This window comes from Lycorma delicatula, chromosome 6 (assembly GCF_047948215.1).
Source record: "Lycorma delicatula isolate Av1 chromosome 6, ASM4794821v1, whole genome shotgun sequence".
NCBI classification, from domain to species: Eukaryota; Metazoa; Arthropoda; class Insecta; order Hemiptera; family Fulgoridae; genus Lycorma; species Lycorma delicatula.
In genome coordinates this window covers 71,466,293-71,489,027 of record NC_134460.1, presented here as the reverse complement: position 1 = coordinate 71,489,027, position 22,735 = coordinate 71,466,293, and the positions used below count along the sequence as shown (strand labels likewise).

General features: G+C 33.1%; 1 protein-coding gene across 9 annotated transcripts in view; it reads left to right on the top strand.

Moving 5' to 3' along the window:
- LOC142327131 (anoctamin-4-like) overlaps nt 1–22,735 on the top strand; it is a 206,218-nt gene that overhangs the window by 21,398 nt on the left and 162,085 nt on the right. For all 9 annotated transcript variants that reach the window (XR_012756930.1, XR_012756929.1, XM_075370020.1 and 6 more), the window contains 2 exons: nt 5,973–6,141; nt 11,359–11,591. Coding sequence is in view for 7 of the 9 variants with exons in the window: in XM_075370020.1 (XP_075226135.1) it covers nt 5,973–6,141; nt 11,359–11,591 (402 nt within the window). In the remaining 2 variants the exon portion in view is untranslated. The remainder of the gene's footprint in view (nt 1–5,972; nt 6,142–11,358; nt 11,592–22,735) is intronic.

Genomic DNA, 22,735 nt, shown 5'->3' with positions numbered 1-22,735 from the left:
GTGCAATGCAGCAGGGAATTTTTCTAATAAAGCCCGACGGGATGCAGCACGATGTTCCATGTCTGCATCTGGAAGTTCATTGATGAACATCATATGAAATGGCCTAACTTTCAAATCCACATATAAAGTCTGCTGACTGTTAATGAGTTGATTTCATTGGGGACTGTTCTGTGGAAACTGCAACAGCAGCATATGTTATTAACCGTGCTAACTTTCGTCCACTCCGCGTCCTGTCTTTAACACTGCCTATTTCAAACGTTTTTCCCTAGCCAACATTGTTGCTTTTTGTGGTGGCCACTTGTTAAAGTGTTAACTGAAAATATTACCAATTAACTTCATTGTTTGATTTGTATGTTGTTGTTCATGAATCCATAACACTAATCACTAACCGCTAGAACCTACGTTGTAACTACCCTGTCTTTAATGACCCCAACGAGAATACCATATGTTCTAAGCACATATTCCAACTCATATTTTTCATTAACTCTAGGGCTACAGTGACTTCCTGGCCACACTGTAGTAGCACTACAAACTTTATAGGAAGGTGATTAATATAATTTTTTGTAGTGGGTACTATCTGCATACTTTTAATTATTGCATGTTTAATTCTTAAATGTGTCTTATTTTCATTATATTTTTGTGTTCAATATAAATCTAAAGCAGAACATTTGTTTCACCAGTTCTACTTATTTCAATTTGTACAGGCTATTTTGATTCTGTGGATTTGTGCTTGAATGACAATAACCTGTTGTGACAATGACAATAACTTCACAAATGAACCTGTTTAAGAGCAGAAGTAGTAGTTTGTACAGTTGAAATCAGCAATGTCTGCTATGTCCTGATTATTTACCAGCAGACTGCTATGTTTGATAAAAGATTTTTGACATTTATTTGCTTGAGCCTTTTTTTTAAAAAGAAAAGTAATATAATACAAAATTAAACTAGTATTGTTTTTGGTAATTCTTAATTTAATTTACCCAGTCAGCAAATATTTCAAATTATAAAAATTTAAGAAAGTAAAATTTTATACAAATTTCACAGAACTGTTTAAAAAAATTTCAAACAGGGGTTGTTCCTTTCTCCATCTTGTGGATACAGTTTTTTGTTAATACTGAAGTGATAAAATTTTAAACAATTTTTGTAAAATTTTTTTTTTTAATTTTGAAACTGAAGGTACCTGTCTGGAAAATAATCAAAATATCCAGTTTCTTTAAATCTTTTCATCTATCAGGTGTCCCAAAATCGCTTGACCGAGAAATACAGTATTTCAAAAGCTGAAAACAATAGTTTGCTATTAATCAAAAATGAATTTTTTATACATAGTAAAATTTGTTATACATTTTTTAAAAACTTAACAAGAGTTGCTAAAATGCTGCCCATGTACTTAATACATTTTTCACAATAGTTTTTGATACTTCTAACCAATTTTCTATACAATTCTTTGTTTATAATTTTGTTAAGCATGCCTTGTTGGTATAAGTATATAATTATACTATCTATAAAAAAACTGCTTACCGACAAATATGTTTTTAAAACATATGCATATGATAACCAACTATTATGTTTTACACAAATATCACAATTTTTCTACAATTTTACATGTGAAGTTTCAATTAAGGTTATAAACAGGATGAATGTGAGAGTTCTTGAAGATGGAATTTAATCCCGAAAGCGCTTGAACATGTCAAATTCAAAAGTTGATAAGCAATTTTTTGTATATTAACTATAATTAAATCTTTATTTGCGTTTAATGCTTCAAATTCATCTTGGAATATTTATATCAACTGTTGCAAAGGTCTAAGCTTATGAGAGAAAACATTATTTCTCAAAATTCCCCAAACTGAAAAGTGTAAGATGTAAGATAACATGTTCTTTGTGGTCAGTTGTACCACGTCTTCCACTCATCAAAGTTGCTGCCAATACATTCTCTTACCAGTAAACTGTAATGTAATGGAGCACCATATCATTGCTAAATTAAATTAATATTTTCAAATTAAGGATTATTTTGTAGCTCTGGTAAAACTACTTTTTGTAATATTTCAAGGTAAGAATCACCATTTACAGTACTATTGGAAAAATATGGGCCAACAATGCCACTGCATACACCAGCCCACACATTGATGCCTGGAACCTTTAGTTCTTGCTCAATTACTTCGTGTGAATTTGTGTCGCTCCCAGTACACACAGTTATGATGATTGATACAACCATTTATTTTAAATGAAGCATCATCCATCCACTAAATGCGATTTTGAAAGTTAGGCTCTGCCTCACAACAGTTTACAAACCATTCACAGAACTCAAGATGCCTGTTGAAGTCATCTTCAATTAAACTGCGATGTTGTTGTGGGCATATCAAATAATTTTTTTAGTTTCAATGCTTTCAAAATACAATGCACACTATTTTTCCAGTAATACTCAACTCAGCAGATCTTTTATGAAGAAATTTCTTTGAGCTTACATTGATTTGGCAATGGTTGTTATCTTCACTTGCAGCAGTTTTAGGTTTCCCACTCCTTGGCAAATCTTGTACACTTCCAATTGTTCAACATTTATTCAGGTTATAGATTGCTTGTCTGGTTGGTTCTGGAGTTTGAGGAAGTGTTTCTTAAAATTGCTGAACAACTTCATAACTATTTTTCTTGGTCTTTCAATAATAACATTGCAAGAGAAAAAAAATGTTAAGATTTTTAGTTTACGGTTTATGGTCAATTTACAGATCAATACTGGTAAATGTGAACAATGAACTATTCAATCCTTTGGAAAAAAATGAAAATGATATAAGTACTGTTACCAACCTAACAAATAAGAATTTTTTTAAACATTAGTCATACGACTAAAATACAAATATTGTATTTCTTGGTTAAGCGACATTTGGGACACCTGGTATTATAATACATGGTTGTATAATTAAGAAGCTGAGGTTAATGTTTATATACTTTATTTTTAAATAAAGTTTGTTTATTCTATTATTCTCCAGTTATACCTTCATAATTTATTACTGAAATTTTAGATACAAATCTTTGAAGAAATTGTTTAAAAAGTAAAAAAAAGATCAATAACTTTGTTGCTTGATGTCTTAAAGTAAACTACATACAAAACTTTTTCATAATTTGGGTTTTCTATAATTTGATAGTTTTAGTTAAATAATAGTGTTAAAATTTCAGCAAGATACAAATAATGGCAAACATTCAATTTTCTGCTTGACTATTAGTTTTTATTTATGAAAAAGAATGCAGAAAAATGTATTATTTCTCTTAGATTTCAGATAAATTTAATTTAGGTTCAGTGCAATCATTTTTTAAATAATTGATTGATAGTTAAGTTTAAGTTTGATAGAAAATTTTATTATAAGTGAGGGAAAATTAATGCTTATTTTTTGTATGTTTTTTTTTACTAGTTATTGTTTTTTCTAATTTTTGTTTCACCTGTATATTTTCAAAGGGTACTCTTCATCAACAAAACTGGACGCAAGTTGTATTTGAATGTGTAAGGTATAGAATTAAAACATTGATATTGCATGAATAATCAGTTGAATTTAAGAGGAGAAAGATATCAGTATCATTATTTTAATTTTATATTTGTGTGATTAATTACAACTTAAGTCACCTCTGATAATGAAGGGCTCCTATTAAGCAGGTCATTCAGGTAATAGATAAATGAGAAATAAAAGAAAAAGCAGCAGCAAAAAGTTGAAAAATATGTAAATATTTGTGTATATATATATATATATATATATATTTACTGATTATAAAATTCTGGGTATGATTTTATAAACTTTTTATTAATTTGTATAGGTGGATAATTTATCATTAAAAAGGCTGTTAGGATAGCTTTTACTTAATTTCTTAGCAGATTGCAAAAAAAATGTCTGAAGTTTTATGCGAGAATAGTACATATTTAGAATGATATTATTGATACCATACACCTTCAGTAGAAATTAAATTATTATGGGTGTGTCTAAAAACAAGTTATGTTAGAAAAATGTATCATGCCAGAAACAGAAGAGAGTAGAAGTATTAAACAGAAGAGTAGAAGGGAGTCATAGTGGTCTTATTACAAATATAAATTCAAATGTAATTCAGTTTTTATCGCAGTCTTGCAATGTTACAGAGTCATAACATTAAGACAATATCTGTCTTATGAAGGAAAACCACTGGTGGAAATGGACAAAAAATATCTTGTCAAAAATATTAGTAACAGAAAAATAAATTAGATCGGAAACTTATCTAACTTTTATCTTGGATCTAATAATTACATTGTCAAATATTGAGAGTGACCACTGTATATTTATTTTATATTACATATAAGTCTGGTTTATGAAAAACAATAGAAAAAAAAAAATAGAGTGGAGTAATAAAAGATTTTTTAAGATTACTTTCACATAATTTTTTTAAAAACATTTATAAATATGCTGCAGCACATTATTTTAAGATAAATGCTATTATCATAAGCAGAAATATTTGCCAAATTAAATTCCATATCCTACGCCACATAACACAGCACTTAAACACAGCATAGAACTAACATAGGTTAGTTTTGACTGAGAATAAATTTTGATAACTTTCCATGTAAACTGATATGTTAGATATTATAGTTGATATCAACAGTTTTTTCAATTCTTTTTTAAAACATTGTACACCTTGGGTATCAAGTAAATCTTTGATATTACTTTTTATTATAAAGTAGATAAATTAATATTATATTATATATTAAGGGAAACATCTCACTTAATATTTTTATTTGAAGTTTGAGTTATATAAAAAATCTACTAAATTTCTGGTGTTAATTAATATTAAAAAAAGTCTTGATACAATAATATATACTTTGTTACAAAGAGTATGGAAATCAATAATTGATAATAGAAATTGATCAAAAGTTAAACAAGTAAACATTTCATGGTTTGGAGCTGTTTCAATGCAATCAAGTGAAATTTTTATGTTGATTGTAACATTTGATGAAACTTTGATACATTACTACCAATATGAATTAAGAAAGAGTCAAAACAGTAGGTTGCAGTTGGGGAATTTACATCAAAGAAGGCAAAAGCCTTCTTTGTAAATCAGTAGGAAAGGAAATGGTCATTGTCTTTTGGGATGCTTAGATATTTATTTATTAAGAATACAATCATTTGGGAGCAACAAATAAATTCAAAACTGCTTCCTTGGTTTATACATTGGTGATATAAATTTAAAAACTCCTAAAAATAAAGAAAAAGGCTAAAATCCTAGATTTAAAAAGTATATTAAAAATAATCGTTACTGTTAATATTATTATAAATTCATTAGTGTTTGATTATTTAAAGTACTTAGTTTATAGAAATTGAAATATATTTTATAATTACATTTTTTCAGTAATTAATTGGAAAAAGGAAAATTTATGGCATAATCATCATTGAATTTCTAAAATTTAATTAAATTTCTAATTTAATTTTGAAGGGTAAAACAACTACAATATTTTACTTCTTTGTTGGCTCGTCCAAATGAGGAGGTAAAGAAAAAGTAAATGCATTTGACAAAAAAGGGTTATCTTTCACCAACAAAATGTATGACTTGCTCTTTTGTGATTGTACAGCAAATTTTTTCTGCTATAAAATTCTTCTGCATTACCCCATTCGTCAGATTTAGCATCTATGTACTGCTATCTGTCAGAAGAGTTTCAAATTTTTTTGGAAAGAGATCAAAATGCTAAAGTTACTGCTGAAACATCTGCCTATTTTAAAGACAGTTGTGTAAGGATGGGATTGAAAAACTTTAGCATTATTGGACTAAATGTTTAGATTTGAAAGGATATTATGTTGAGAGAAAAAAAGATTTTTTCTGAAAAATTGTATCTTGTTTACTTTTAAACAGCCGTATCAAACACCCTGCACGTACATATATGTTAAAAATGTTCTTTAAGCCTATAAAGCTTTACTAAAAGCTGACTATAATTTTGTTGAATTTTATTTAATGAAGTTATTATTTTTTTTTAGATTTGATGTAAGTTCTCCCAACTTTTTCAATCGGTTTGTTCGATCCCATTGTGTGGAATTTATCCTTGATCATGCACTGTATGTTACAGATGATTATGAGCAGTTACAGTTTGGTATAAAAAAACTTGTTTCTATTGGAGTATATAGTGATGCATATGTATTACATGATGTGAGTATTTTTTTAATGTAATGTTAATTTTGTTTAATATATATATATATTTATAAAATATATTCTTGCATAATAATTTGTTTGTTTTAAAATTTATTCTGCAAATAGAGTGTAATTTTGTAATGTAAAATTCATTTTGTTCTTGGAATTGACCTCACTGAACTGTGCTCACTTATTAGGGAAGTCAATAATGGTTGAACAAAATTTGCTTGATAAGATTTTACATTTTCTCTTAAATTTGTTACTTTATAATCACAATTGTGTATTTAGGACAGTAAGAATAAAAACATGTGTTAAATATACATAAATAAAAGACCTTCTGCATGGGAATGTAATGTGAAATGTTTGTAGAATATAAAAAATCCATCCCTAACCAGGATTTGAACTTATAAATTTCCGGATGAAAGACTGTTTATTCAATTTTATTAGAATTAATAAAATGTTGTACAGATTATTAAATTGAATTGCACAATATTTGTTCTTAATGTGAAATAATACAACAAGGTTTATTTTATTGAAATTAATGAACAATAATGCAACATTTGTTGAACATACTCTTGTAATTAAAATCTTTTTATAAATAATAAAACTTTTTTATTGTTTCTTATTGTATTCTTGAAAGGTTATTCATTTTTAATAATTTTTTTCTATTTTTATTATGGTTTGATGTGGATTTAGTTTTGATTTACATTTTGAATGTGCAGCATTTTAAAGAAATGCTAGGAGAGCTGCTACCTGCAATTTTTGCCATTTTTTGTATGAGAATGTCATTTTAATTTTCTCTTCACAGATATCATATTGGACTGTCCCTGTGTTCATATTGTCCTTGGCTTACAAACACTTCTTCTCTCGGATAAATTATAATTCAAAGCTGCGAAAGGTAGTCTCTCCAAAATTTTCAAGTGATCATCTCAATTTCTTTTATAGTTAGCTAACTTATTTCTTTTAAAAAGTTAGCATACCAATACTACTCGTAATCTAAACCTGAGGGTATCCTATCTTAAGTCCTTTTTGTTCAGCCTTTAAATCTCCTAGAAACCTCTTTTTAGCAGTCTGTATTTTTGGTTTCTTTCTCTTATTCAAGACACATCTCTTAGATGTAAAAGTTTATGGATGCCTTCATTTGGTAAATGTAAAATAAAAAGCATAGTGTACAGTTAGATTTTATTCTTATCCATTTAATTTTTCTTGAAGCATTGTAAAGTTGAATACACAGCTGGCAGCCTTACATTGACCAAAAATCTTATCAATTTTTATGGTACGTCCCACTGTTAACTGAAATTATCTACATACAATAATTTTTTTTTTTTTTTTTGTCTTCAGTCATTTGACTGGTTTGATGCAGCTCTCCAAGATTCCCTATCTAGTGCTAGTCATTTCATTTCAGTATACCCTCTACATCCTACATCCCCAACAATTTGTTTTACATACTCCAAACGTGGCCTGCCTACACAATTTTTCCCTTCTACCTGTCCTTCCAATATTAAAGCGACTATTCCAGGATGCCTTAGTATGTGGCCTATAAGTCTGTCTCTTCTTTTAACTATATTTTTCCAAATGCTTCTTTCTTCATCTATTTGCTGCAATACCTCTTCATTTGTCACTTTATCCACCCATCTGATTTTTAACATTCTCCTATAGCACCACATTTCAAAAGCTTCTAATCTTTTCTTCTCAGATACTCCGATTGTCCAAGTTTCACTTCCATATAAAGCGACACTCCAAACATACACTTTCAAAAATCTTTTCCTGACATTTAAATTAATTTTTGATGTAAACAAATTATATTTCTTACTGAAGGCTCGTTTAGCTTGTGCTATTCGGCATTTTATATCGCTCCTGCTTCGTCCATCTTTAGTAATTTTACTTCCCAAATAACAAAATTCTTCTACCTCCATAATCTTTTCTCCTCCTATTTTCATATTCAGCGGTCCATCTTTGTTATTTCTACTACATTTCATTACTTTTGTTTTGTTCTTGTTTATTTTCATGCGATAGTTCTTGCGTAGGACTTCATCTATGCCGTTCATTGTTTCTTCTAAATCCTTTTTACTCTCGGCTAGAATTACTATATCATCAGCAAATCGTAGCATCTTTATCTTTTCACCTTGTACTGTTACTCTGAATCTAAATTGTTCTTTAACATCATTAACTGCTAGTGCCATGTAAAGATTAAAAAGTAACGGAGATAGGGAACATCCTTGTCGGACTCCCTTTCTTATTAGGGCTTCTTTCTTATGTTCTTCAATTGTTATTGTTGCTGTTTGGTTCCAGTACATGGTAGCAATTGTTCTTCTATCTCTGTATTTGAACCCTAATTTTTTTAAAATGCTGAACATTTTATTCCAGTCTACGTTATCGAAAGCCTTTTCTAGGTCTATAAACGCCAAGTATGTTGGTTTGTTTTTCTTTAATCTTCCTTCTACTATTAATCTGAGGCCTAAAATTGCTTCCCTTGTCCTTATACTTTTCCTGAAACCAAATTGGTCTTCTCCTAACACTTCTTCCACTCTCCTCTCAATTCTTCTGTATAAAATTCTAGTTAAGATTTTTGATGCATGACTAGTTAAACTAATTGTTCTGTATTCTTCACATTTATCTGCCCCTGCTTTCTTTGGTATTATAACTATAACACTTTTTTTGAAGTCTGATGGAAATTCCCCATTTTCATAAATATTACACACCAGTTTGTATAATCTATCAATCGCTTCCTCACCTGCACTGCGCAGTAATTCTACAGGTATTCCGTCTATTCCAGGAGCCTTTCTGCCATTTAAATCTTTTAATGCTCTCTTAAATTCAGATCTCAGTATTGTTTCTCCCATTTCATCCTCCTCAACTTCCTCTTCTTCCTCTATAACACCATTTTCTAATTCATTTCCTCCGTATAACTCTTCAATATATTCCCCCCATCTATCGACTTTACCTTTCGTATTATATATTGGTGTACCATCTTTGTTTAACACATTATTAGATTTTAATTTATGTACCCCAAAATTTTCCTTAACTTTCCTGTATGCTTCGTCTATTTTACCAATGTTCATTTCTCTTTCCACTTTTGAACACTTTTCTTTAATCCACTCTTCTTTCACCAGTTTGCACTTCCTGTTTATAGCATTTCTTAATTGCCGATAGTTCCTTTTACTTTCTTCATCACTAGCATTCTTATATTTTCTACTTTCATCCATCAGCTGCAATATATCGTCTGAAACCCAAGGTTTTCTACCGGTTCTCTTTATTCCGCCTAAGTTTGCTTCTGCTGATTTAAGAATTTCCTTTTTAACATTCTCCCATTCTTCTTCTACATTTTCTACCTTATCTTTTTTACTCAGACCTCTTGCTAACATTCCACGCTCTGACTCGTAGAATGTTATTTTTTAATTTTCTGGTAACCCCTTCCTTAGTAGTCCCCACCCGGAGATCCGAACGGGAGACTATTTTACCTCCGGAATATTTTACCAAGGAAGGCGCCTCCATTATTGCTATGTGAAAATGCAGAGAGCCACATTTTCTTGGAAAAAAAGCATCTGTAGTTTTCCATTGCTTTCAGCTGCGCAGTACTCAGAGGACTGAGTGATGTTGATACGGCCGTTTAAGTCGTCCTGACTCACGCCCCTAACAACTACTGAAAGAGCTGCTGCCCTCTTTCAGGAATCATTCCTTAGTCTGGCTCTCAACAGATACCTCTCCGATATGGTTGCACCTTCGGTCCAGCTACTCTGTATCCCTGAGCACTCAAGCCCCCTCACCAACGGCAAGGTCTCATGATTCATAGAGGAGGATACAATAATATTGTTTATAATTTGAAGACACATGTGTTTATTATTTGAAAAATACTTTATTAAAAGACTTGGTTCATTGAAAAAGTATTCCTACTTTTAGTGAGAGCTGAACTAACAAATTTTTTTTAAAGCTGTTAAATTTTTATTCACAGGCCTATGGGTTCAAATCCCAGTTAAGCATAGCTTTCACACAACGATTTACATTTCTCATAATGTAGACTCTTAATTGTAATTAGGTGGCAGATTTTGGATTCCTGTTTGAATAAATAAATATTAAAACTGATCATTTGAAAAACATTTAGAGTGGTAGAATAATTTATCTAGCTGAGAAAAAAAAGGAACAACCAGATGTGTGGGAATCAGTTTAAGAGGCAAACCCAAGAATAAAAAAAAAAATAAAAAATTGTGTGTGGTCAGTGAATTTTTTATTTCATGGCTTCAGAATTCTTATCCATTTAACAATCTGCCTCTCTTAAATTAAAGAGGTGAAACTGAAAAATATTTTATAAAAGATTACCTTTAGAGCATGGAAAATGTGAATTCTAACAATTCTTTGCATATGTCATAGAGTGCTCATTACTGTGTCATGCAAATAGTATTTTTATTTTGTAGCTTTTCTCTAATCTGTTATCAAAAACATTATTTTTTTAAATGTATAAAGTACAGTAGCGTGCAAATTAATCCGAACATAGATGCTATTTAACTGAGTTAAATATAATAGTATCTGAGCTAGTTTTCATTATAATTTAAGATTCTTAAGAGAATTACAATACACAGCTGTCATGCAATTGTAGGTGACCTTTTTTTTTCCTGTTTAGCCTCCGGTAATTACCTTTCAGATAATACTTCAGAGGATGAATGAGGATGATATGTATGAGTGTAAATGAAGTGTAGTCTTGTACAGTCTCAATTTGACCATTCCTGAGATGTGTGGTTAATTGAAACCCAACCACCAAAGAACTCTGGTATCCATGATCTAGTATTCAAATCTGTGTAAAAATAAAGTTGTAGATGACCTGACACTAGATAAAAGCCACATCTGAAAAATAACATTCTTAGAATGACAAGCACTGAATACCTTGCTTACAAGAGAAAATGAAGGTTGAAGTACCTTCCCATTACTGTATTCACTATGAAAAATATACTTTTTCACATTAGCAAATTACAGTTTTACTCTGTTCAATAGTTGTAAAGTGAACATCATTATTATCAAAGAAAGCTAATCTGACAATCCTTTTTATTTTATGTGTGGTGCATTGCATGAACACAGCCTTAAAAACAACTGGTACAGATTAATGTATCTGGTATCAGATTAATGTTTTTTATTGTAAAACAATTTGTATATATGTCTCTACACTATAGATGAATTTTGTCATATTTTGTTACTTAATATCTAAATATCTTTCAGCTTCTTTATTCTACTTTATTGTTACAGGGCAATTTGGAAACATATGGCTGTTTGCGTTACGCTCTTTTAAATGAATGGGCTTCATTGAGGAAGTGCCTTCATTATCAGCCTATCGATTATATTAAAGATTATTTTGGAGCAGAAATTGGCATGTATTTTGCTTGGTTAGGATTTTATACTTACATGTTGGGTTTTGCTTCTGTTGTTGGAATTATATGTTTTACTTATAATTTATCAAATATGCAGTATGATCAGAGAAGGTAAACTTTTAATTTTTAGTTATTTATAATTTTTTAAAGATTTTATTAAAATTTGAATACATATCTAGATCTATCTTATATTTTAAGATATTGATATCTAATAATCAGTAATTAATAATAATCATTAACTGTAATAACTATAATGACTGATTACATACTCAATAACTAATAATCATCATAATTAAGGTTTTGTTGTTTATTAGCTATTGTTTTTATTTGATATAACAGTCATTTGATTTAATTGATTTGTTTGAAATAGTTGATTACTAATAATGTCATAGATAAAAATACTTAATTTTATAAAAATAATTCTATTGACTCTTTTTGCAGATCATTAACCCTATTTTTAGCATAATTACCACTGACTTTTTTTCTGTTAGAAGTGTAGGTAAAATAAAGAAAAATGAACTAATATGCATTACTACTACTACTACTACTACTACTATCACAAAATACAATAACTAAATATAAACTCATTTACTAAAAAATACATATTTTTTTATATTGAAAGGCATTTACCAATTGAATACATTGTTTTATCAATTGAGGTTGTCTTTAGTCAAGATTGTCTTTAGCTGTAAGATGCGTATAATAAGTTGTTTTTTTAATAGCAAATTGGACATTATTATCTGAATAGTCTCCATATGATCTTTGTTGGTAAAATATATGACAGAAACAAGTTTTAACTAAAAGAGTAGTTTAAATTTTAATTTTTTAACAAGTACTTATTAATGCAAAAAGGTGAGGAAGCTGGTGAAAAATGTAGTTAGTAAAACATAACTGCGTAAATCATGACATAACATTGCTTGGGTTGTTAACTGATAAAAACAATCGGTCAGCATGTTTTTTACTTTAAATAATAATAATAAAAATTCTACTCTGTGAAAATAATATGTAAAATAAATAAAAAATAATTGTAAACAAAGTTTGTCTCCAACTCTTCTTAATTTTATTCTTGACACACATCAAGCTTCAAGGATGACAGTCCAACCCTTAAGGCCATATGAGTTATGGCCTTAAATCCTTACCCTTATGGCCATGAATCTAAACCTTTTGATTCTTATTTTTACTGATTGTTGAAGGTGGGAAACAGGAAAGTTTGAAATGTGTAGTAGCAGCATGTAAAGAAGGCAACACTTCATGATTGTGCTATTGAGGCAGGGGCTAATCTTGCCATTTTCTAACAGCGGATCAATGGACAGGTTCACAACACACATTTGCAATGGTGTGTATTACAAAGTCTGTGACAGATTGACTGTTGCTTGCAGGGAATTTCAGCATCACTATAATGTAGGACACATGATCTTGTTTCATCTTGCCATGTCGTCAAAACGTGGATTGAGAATTTTCAGATGAGTTCAGCTTCAAAGAAAAAACTGTTAGACACTCGAAAAACTCAGAAATACCCCTGAGACGGTTGAAAATATTATGTTTTATTCACAAGAAGCCCTCAACGGTTCTCCTTATAAATACACATTAGCTTTACACCTCAGCCAAACAAAATCCTCTAAACAAATACTTTGCCAAGAATAACAATTCCATCCATATGAAGTGCAAATTGTGCAGCAATTAAAACCAAGTGACCATCTGGTGCTGCAGCAGCAGTTCTGTGAAAAATGATGAAAAAGATTGACTACCCCGGTATCTATGAAAACTTGTGAATGTCAGATGAAGCGCATTTCCATGTTAATGGAAATTAAAAACCTGAAAAACATTTTTTAATATTGGCGAATTATTTCAAAATGTCCTCGCTTTTCTGGTCCATCTTATACAGCCATTTTGGTTTCATCTGGTGATGAATGAACCAGTTTCAACTTTTCACCTATATTAGCTTGAAAAGTGGAATACAATATTATTATAATTTTTTTTTACCATATACAGTCCTTAAAAATATAGTTACTTATATCTAGCAAACCACAAACTCTGTTGATTTTTCATTTGAGGACTATCCACAAAAAACTTAATTTATAAAAAAAATTACAATATGTATATATACACGCGTGTGCACACACACACACACACACACACGCGCGCGCGCGCGCGCGCGCGCACACAAGGTCTGTAAATAAAGTAATGAGACTAGCTTTTTTTGTGGCAGCCAAAATGGCAACACTGTATAGTTACTATTAAACATATGGTTATATGAACAGCTGATTTATATTAGGTATTAATATTTTTAATCTATTGTTTATTTAATGAAACGAGTTTTTGTTGTGCATTACAAAAATGAATAATACTAATTATGAGCAACGTTGAGCAATCGAGTTTTGTGTTAAACTCTGTGAGAATGCTACTGAAACAATTTCAAAATTGAAAAGGGTGTATGGAGATTGACGCTCTGTCATGAGCCAAGGTTAGAAATTTAAAAAATGGTAAATTGGGTTTATCTAATGTTGCTGACCACCTTTTTAATAACAAACACTATATTTGATATTTGGACAAATATGGAAATAGTGGAAATCAAGAAATTTAATTTAAATAATAATAGTAAAAGTTTGGACATTTTGGACAAATTTTATATATATAAATACAAAAGAATTTCCAACTTTATCAACTTGCAGACAAGATATGAAAATGACACTGTTATAAAAGCGGCAACAGATGACAGCATGTTTTTGGGGTATAAAGTTTGTGGTTTCTTATGTAATTTTAGGTAGGAATTAGGATAAAACAGGTCTCATAACTGTAACGGCAGTAGTTTTTAAGTTATCCAATGTAAAACACAAAGTTCAGTGTTGAAAACAAGTTTTTTATAGGTTTGTAGTACGATGGTTTTGTTAAATGACTATTAAATGTAGATTTTATTAACATAATTAGTATAAAATTTAATTCTGAGAAATTTAATATAAATACAGCCAATAAAAAGTAAATAAAAACTTTTATTGAAATAAGATAGGCAGAAAATCGTATTATTCTTTCTGTACCTAAAACATGCTTAATATAGCAAAACAAAAAAATGGAATACATAAAATGATAAATGGTAGCAGAATAACAAACCTCAGTTACAGTAATTGTTCAAAAATCTCTCCTTCACAATGTACATAATACTCACATACACAAGAGTTAATGAATAACTCTTGTTTAGTATTAACGGTTTTTTTTTATATACTCTTGTTTTCATATGGCCCCAAATGAAGTAATTTAGTGGTGATTATTTTCAATAGCCATCAAAAGTATTACTAAATGTGTGCTGCCACCTGTCTCATGTTCTTTATTTGTTGATGATTTTGCTATATATCCCGTTCAAATGCCACAGCAGAGAGACTATTACAGAACACTATATCTCACCTTGAAGCTTGGTCAAACCTTATTAATTTTATGTTTTACCTCACAATATACAATAAAGAGTCAACACCACCTATTTTCTTCCAGCAAATGTTTCACCATATTCTCTCCAAGACAGATCCAGATGCAGTAGTATACACAGATGAATTGAAACAGTACTATACTGTTGGATGCGCATGTATTGTTAATGACTGAACTTACATGTTTGGTCTACCTGATCTTACGAGTGTCTTTCCTGATGAACTATACGCTATACATAAGACTTTGAATATCATTAACCCTAATTACCATCATATCCTTATTTGTAGCGACTCATTTAGTGCTCTCCAAGCCTTAGAAAAATTTTATTTTGTACATCCTATTGTCATCTACATCTACAATGCAATCACGGAGTTGAACCATCGCAACACACAAGTTAGTTTCTACTGGATCCCTAGTGATGTGGGGATTCCAGGTAATGAATGTGCAGATTCCACTGCTAAAGACGCATGTAGTCAATCATCCACTACCCGTGTTACTACATCTGACTTTATTAACCATGTCAAACACGCACTTCACGTGAGGTGGCAAGATGACTGGATTGCCACAGTTGACAACAAACTTTGCTATAGCAAAGATACTGTGTTTCCATCGGATTCCTTCCACAGGAAAATTTGCAAATCTGCTGAGAGGAAGTGGTCCTCTGCTGATTGCAGATAGGACATACGACAGCTACTCATGGGTACCTGATGTCAGCAGAAAATGCACCAATATGCATATGATGCAAGTGCCACTTGAGTGTGCGTCACATCCTTGTGGATTGCATATGTTATGCAAACTTGCATCAGGAATTTTCGTCAAATCCTGGGCAGTAATAAAGAAGTTTTGGACTGGGTATTTTTATTTCTTCAAAGTATTAGTATTTTACATAATTTTTAATAGTATTCTTAAAATTTTCTTGTTTTTACTATAGTTGTATATTTTTGTATTTAACATTTTAGTTTTTGTTTATTTTGTTTTTGTTTTTATTTATTTTCTCTTTGTTTTTAGTATTTTAGTTAGTTTTAATTTTCTTGTTGTCTTATTAGATTTTATATTTCATAGTTTTGTTTTCCGGCAATGGTAACACAAAAATGTTTTTCACCCAGAAAAAAAAAATGGTCCCAGAATTTTGTCATAAATAATGCAACACCAAACATTAATGTGAAATCTTTGTTGGAAATTAGTTTCCACAGTTCCGTGTGGATTTTCTTTGCTCCATAAATTACCATTTTTAGAATTGAAGTTTCTCATGAAGGTGTCTTCATCAGTAAATAAAATTGAATTTACCTTATCAATGTTTTCTAGAAGCCAATGACAGAAGCTTAACCACTGGGGGTAATCTGTTGGCTGCAAATTTTGAACCTTTGGCAGGTGGAAAGGGTAAAAATTTTCTTTCTGTAGGATGCACCACACTTTGTTTTTCGACAAACCAGTGCAACATGGAATTTCCCTTGTACTAGTACCTGAGCTAAGCTAAATATGCTAAATTACTGGATGTTCATCATTAACATGATGATTTATTTGGTGTTCAACAGAAAACAAATGAGTTTGAAATGATCCTTTAATTCGTAAATGCTAATATACCAAAGGTAAAATTTTCGTGTTTGTAATCTGCCTTCCAGGAATCAATCTTGATATTCACATCGAGCAGCTTCAGAAAATCTGTTACAAAGTCCATGAACAAAAATTATATCAGCATATTTCTCATTAGAAAATTGTTTACGACATGATAACAACACTATATTTCCTTTATCCATGAGATAATTTAAGGCAACGATTCAAACGAAATACAAAACTTTGTTGACCAGCTGTTAGTATTGTAAACCTATACAGAAAACGTTTTTAAATATTTCTTAAGTAAAATACATTTTAGTTTTTTACATAATTATTTTGTTTTATTTGTAAAAATTATTGATTATACACTGCTAAAATATTATTTTATAAATTTTGTATTTTGCTTTTAAAATTATTTGCAGTAATTAGTGTTTTATTAGATACAGCAAGAATAATACATTTTTTTATTTTTCATCTGTTTTTCGTCAATTAAAAACCCATTATTAAAAGTTTTTATTTACTTTTCATTGGCTGTATTTACATTCATTTTCTCAGAATTAAATTCTCTACTAAATATTCTGCATTTATTAGTCATTTAACAAAGCTATTGTACTATAAATCTATAAAAAACTTGTTTTTCAACACTGAATTTTGTGTTTTACATCATTTATCTTAAAAACTACTGAATTACTGTTCTGGGACCAGTATTATCCTATTTCCTAGCTCAAATTACATAAGGAACCACCAAATTTACTCCTTAATTTGGTTCTCAGAAATTACAGTACAGCTTCTTTTTTTATTAGAAGAGCTAGTGAAATCTTTTGCTAGCTGTAACTCGAAAACAAAGTGTTTCCAGACCTATGTTTATATGAACCTTTTCATTATTTTCACCAGTAGAACATGTCCTGAAAGTTTCTTCATTTTTTTGTAGGACTTTCTGTATATACATATGCACACAATTATATGCAACTTAAAACTGAATCTTTTAACCTACTATTCTGAATAGAGAGGGTCATCAATTTGAATCTTTATAATTTTTTTTCACTAGCTTTTGAATTCTACTGATGTGAAATTTTTCTCCCTGCTTGAACCACCCAGAATTTAACTTTTCATTGTCATCAGAACACTGATTAACCATTTCTTCAGTTTAAAAATAAGAATTTAATAACTAGGAGGTGTTAAATTTAGACTTCTCACTTGAATTTTTACAGCAAAGTTTTGAATTTATAGGTGTTTTTAATGGAAGAAATTACTACCACAGCCCTATTTCAATCTTCTTAACTTTTTTAAATGTCTTTCAGTGAAATTATGAGTTATCCTATATTCCATGAAAACAACTAAAAACCCACCCTTCTGGCTCAAAAGACAGTTGCCTGGCAGAAAATATTTGCCAGGATTCTTTTTTGGGGAGCAAGTACAGCCCTATTCCATTGATTGATTTTTTCACACTCTTAAAAACCAAGATCCAAATCTCATCACTGATAACAATTCATCCAATAATGTGTCAATTTCATATTAAATTCAAGATGGGTTAACACCAATGCCGTCCATATGTTGTATGTTATTATTACATTATGAAGAAATATAATATATCAATCTGATAAAAGATCAGATTTTGGAACAATTGATCAAAAAACCAAAACCATGAGCAGTGTCTACCTTGACCATGTCTGTGGTAGTATGAGCCTAACATCTTTGCTCATATTATCATGGACATTGGTCCACTCATTTCCAATTGTGGTATCTCAAAGTACCTCTTGTTTCAAATTGAAATTCAGGTTTTGAAGTTATTTTATATTTATTAAGTTTTACTCAACATTGATAAATTATACATTAAATGATAAAACAACAGTATTTCTTATAAGTTTTCAATGTGAGCACCATTCGTCACATGGCGCACATCCAGTCAATAGGAAGTTCATCCCATACTTTAATCAGCAAGTCTGGAGTTATTTGAGCGACAACTGTTTCAATTTTGTGTCTCAAGTTTGATAGGTCGCTGCTAACGGTGGCACATACACTTATTTTTTATAAACCCTCAAAGAAAAAAATTTCACAGTATCAGATTGTGTGAACATGGAGGCATGGTAAACAAGCCATGTCAAATGGTCTCATTTCATTCAAAAATTTCATTAAATCAGTAATATACAGCGTTATGCCAATGAGGAGGTGTACCATCTTGTGGCAAATAAAGTTCTGTGGTTCATATTACAGTTGAGGAAAGAGCCGTAATTGTAGCATATAAAGATAGTTCTTTCCAGACAGATTTGCTTTCACAAAAAAGAACAGCCTGTAGACGTGCTGTCTGGATACAGCACAAAAAACATTCAGTTGTGGGGAGTCTTGTTCACATTGCAGTATTTTGTGAGGATTTTCTGATCCCCTGATATGTGCATTATGAGTGTTTTTCTTTTTCATTAACATGAAATGTTGATTCATTACTGAATACGACACAATAAAGAAAGTCTTTTATCACCATGATTCATTTGTGAAACTAGCATGCAAACCATAATCTGTAGGTTTTAGAGCTTGTAACAGCTGTAAACAATGTGGGTGAAGTTTGTAAGCATTTCCTTAAAGCTCTTCACACAGACGTCACTAGAATTGCTTTTTCTCAGCTAGCCTTCCTAACAGATTTCCTAGGCCTAAGGACTATACACAAAAGACTATTTTACATTGTCCTGTACTCTTCTCGTTATGAATACAGCCAGTGGTTTTAATTTATTCCATCTGCGAATGTTATTGTCATTTCTGGGGTCACAAGGGAACTTCAAACAGATTGAATGGTAATTATGGACGTCCTTTATTGACATCCTCGCCAGAAAGTCGTTTCCAGCGGTCTCCTTCAAGGACGCGGCTTACGGCTATTTCCCATCGGGGTGGCTGGGTGTTTTTGATGCCACCTTTGGTGGGTGCCGAGCCTCAGGACTTCTTGTGGGTTTTGCCACAGTTTGAGTTTTGATTATCACCAGATGTGGTTTTCCCAAATTTTTGGCTTCTTTTGTCGCCTGTGGGGTAGTCTTAATTTTGATTTTGGGGCTTTTGCGGTGCGGGAGGAGGTGGCGCCTCTTTTCCCACTGTTGGGGTAGTCACAGACTGAACCTCTTGCGGTTGGAGTTTTGGTATCCCCTGACGACCTACGCTGAGCTACGCCTGTCAGTGATCACGGACTTTTGTGGGGTGCCCTTCTGTCGGCCAAGTGCTGCTTGTAATAAGGGCATCCCCTATAATTTGATGGATGAGGCCCCTTGCAATTCGCGCTCGATGCGGGCTCTTCTCGCGATTTTAGGCAAGACGTCGTTTCATGGTCCCCACCACATTTGACGCAGAGCTGTGCCCTGCGGCAGTAGTTTGACGAGTGGCCGAACTTTTGGCATCTGTGAAATTGAGGGGGCCCCCCCTCATGACACGAATGCTGTCACTGTTATTGTACTGTAAAACATACTGTCCAGGTCATAGATGCCCCTGGTGGCTGGCGTTCTTTTAAGTGCCACAAGGCAGTAGTGGTTACCCTACCCCGTCCCTTGTGGTCAGCTTTTTCACTGATGCCACATCATAGCCTAGTGAGGAGAGCTTCTCTCCCACTTCTTCGCAGGTGGTCCCAAAGGGGATACCCAGGACCACAACCTTAAGCTCTCTCTCAGAGAGCTGTTAAGTGTGGAAGGCAGAATGCAGAATGCTTTCCTTCAAGTGCAGAATGCTCTGCACTTCCCGGAAATCACCTTCGCTGCTTAATTGCAGCCTTACTGAGAGCCCGATGCTCTTTGCAACCAGGCGCCTGCAGACTATGGTGGATAAGGCTCTCGCAATGTGAGCCACTCCCTAGAGTAATCTGACATTATGGGCGGGATTTTCTCCAGTTTCTCGACCTGTGGTTGTGAGGGGGTTATCACTGATAGACAGAGACTCTGAGGTGGTTAGGGGCGGATGTAAAACCAGCCAGTCCAAGAAACCTGAGGTTGCGTTTGTCAGCAGGGTGGAGGGCTCGACTGTGTACAGCAGTCAGCTGAAGAAAGACCTCTAGGTGCCCTTCAGAGTGACCGAAAAGGTCTTAAAATCAGGAACATCAAAGAGACTGGCAAGGGATTAGTTGTGATAGTGGATGATACAGAGACCATTCAGGCAATCAGAGATTCCACGGCGGTTAAGCGACTGATTGTAAAAATAGACCCGAAGAGAACGCGTAGGCCCCGTATTATAGTCCATGATATTGTCCGTAACCTTACCGATGAACATACCTTGTCCCTCATTAGGGAGCAGAACAGTGTTTTGGATAAAGCTCCCTTCCACCAGAACTGCAGGTTGGTCTTTAAAACGGGTAGGCGTGATACCCAGAAATATCACGGAGTCTTTGTGGTAAGTTCTGGTCTCTTTCAGAAATTTACTTCTGCAGGCAGACTATTTATCAATTTAGGGTCCTACCTATTGTTTGCATACATCCGAGGCTCTGGCCTGAGCTAACTGTAAGAGGTTAAACAAGAATCATGAGCACCCAGTTGTTAAGGAGTGTGGCTGTTACATAAGGGCCGTTGCGCTGTACTTTAATTCCTTAGATGGTTAGGTACAGTCAACTTAATGCTCAGGGTGCTTGTGTAGTCCTTGTTGAGTTAGGCAAGGTTGTAGAGAGACGGAGCCTCGATGTTGTCCTTCTGCAGCACCCATATGTAATTAGGGCGATCTGCCAGGCTTTCACAGCTGGAAAAAATGTTATGTAGGGCATACCTGTATGTCTGCTATTCTGTGCAGGAAGTCAATTGATAGTGTCTTTATATGGCAGGTTTTTGACGCGCATCTTGTTTTGGTCAGACTTGCCATTCGCGGACAGAACCTTACAGTTGTTAGTTAATATTTCCAATACAGGGATCCCACTGAGGAACACCTAGCGAGATGGGATAGGATCATTCGTACTGTGGGTAATGGTCCAATCCTTATTGGTATCGATGTTAATACGAAGTCGCTTTTCTGGCACAGTGGGATCACTGATCATAGCGGTAGCTTAATTGACAGTTTCATCGCGCAACACAATTTTGATTTCTTTAATGTTGCAGACTAGTTGGCCACTTAACGTCGGTGTGATTAACGGACGAATGGCCTTTTCAGATACAAATATTGACATCACCATTAGTAGGGATATCCCTGGCAGGGTCCTTGATTGGTCTGTGACCGATGACTGTTCTAGCGACCATTGGTTAATACTTCTTGAAATAGCAGAGAGCTGCGCGATGGCCATGAGGGACACTTTCCTGTTTACCGGGGGCGCTTGTTACACAGGAAGACGAACTGGCAGAAATTTTCCTCTTTGTTGGAGTCCAGACTGGAGATTTTTTCTTGAGACCTTGACAGCCTGCAATTAGATGTGATCTTGGCTAATGAGCGTAAAGAACGCTACATTTCCAAGGTAAATAACCTATTGACATCAGAACGAAACCACGAGATTGAAGACCTGGGGCCTTTTGTCTTGGTAGGTCAGGTGGTTACATGCATGGTATATTTCCTATAGTGTCTGATTTAGGTGCGATTGGATGGGTCTTCCTCAATCGGTATATTATGCAGTTTCTCTCCGGGAATGGTGCCTTTTGGACGAATTTGGCTAGGTTCCATTTGGTAGATTTGAGTCAATGGCCGGATTGCGGGACTGATGATACAATGGACCACGTCCTTTAGTCTGTCTCCGATACGAGATTAAACGTTCACGAGCTGTTAGGGAACTTGAGAGAATACAATCCTTTCTGGATCTCCGTATTAACTGGATGATCCGCGAGGAGTGGTCTGTAGTGGCTGGTTTTCTTTGCGCCCTTCTGGTATGTAGGTTTACAGAGCGAGTTTAATCGAGGTACTCGATCGTGGCAGGATCGCAAGTGGCTATGATTCCGGCTTAGGCATTGGATTGGTTGGAGGTAGGAGCATTGGCTTCGTGCCACAGTTATATTGATATTGTTTGTGATTTGATTTGGAGCTCCCGCTGGTGGGGGTGGCCGTGCCACCGGGGGCATGGCTTCCCTCTGCCTGTGGCGGTCCTGATCGTGACTTTGTAATGCCACGCGAGACAACATGAGGACGGGGTTTATCCCTGGCTCTTGTGCTCAGCGGAATGAGGTTACGTTCCCCTTGTTAGATGGCCTAAATTGGTTGACTTATTTGGGTGTAGGTTTGAATTTCTATGTTGTGTAAAACATAATTTTGATTGGTATGAGTGTAGCACTGATTTAACTTTAAACTCGTTCATTTTCACAGGCATTCACAGTCACGAACAGTGCTATCAAATCTGGAATCTAGGCATGAGG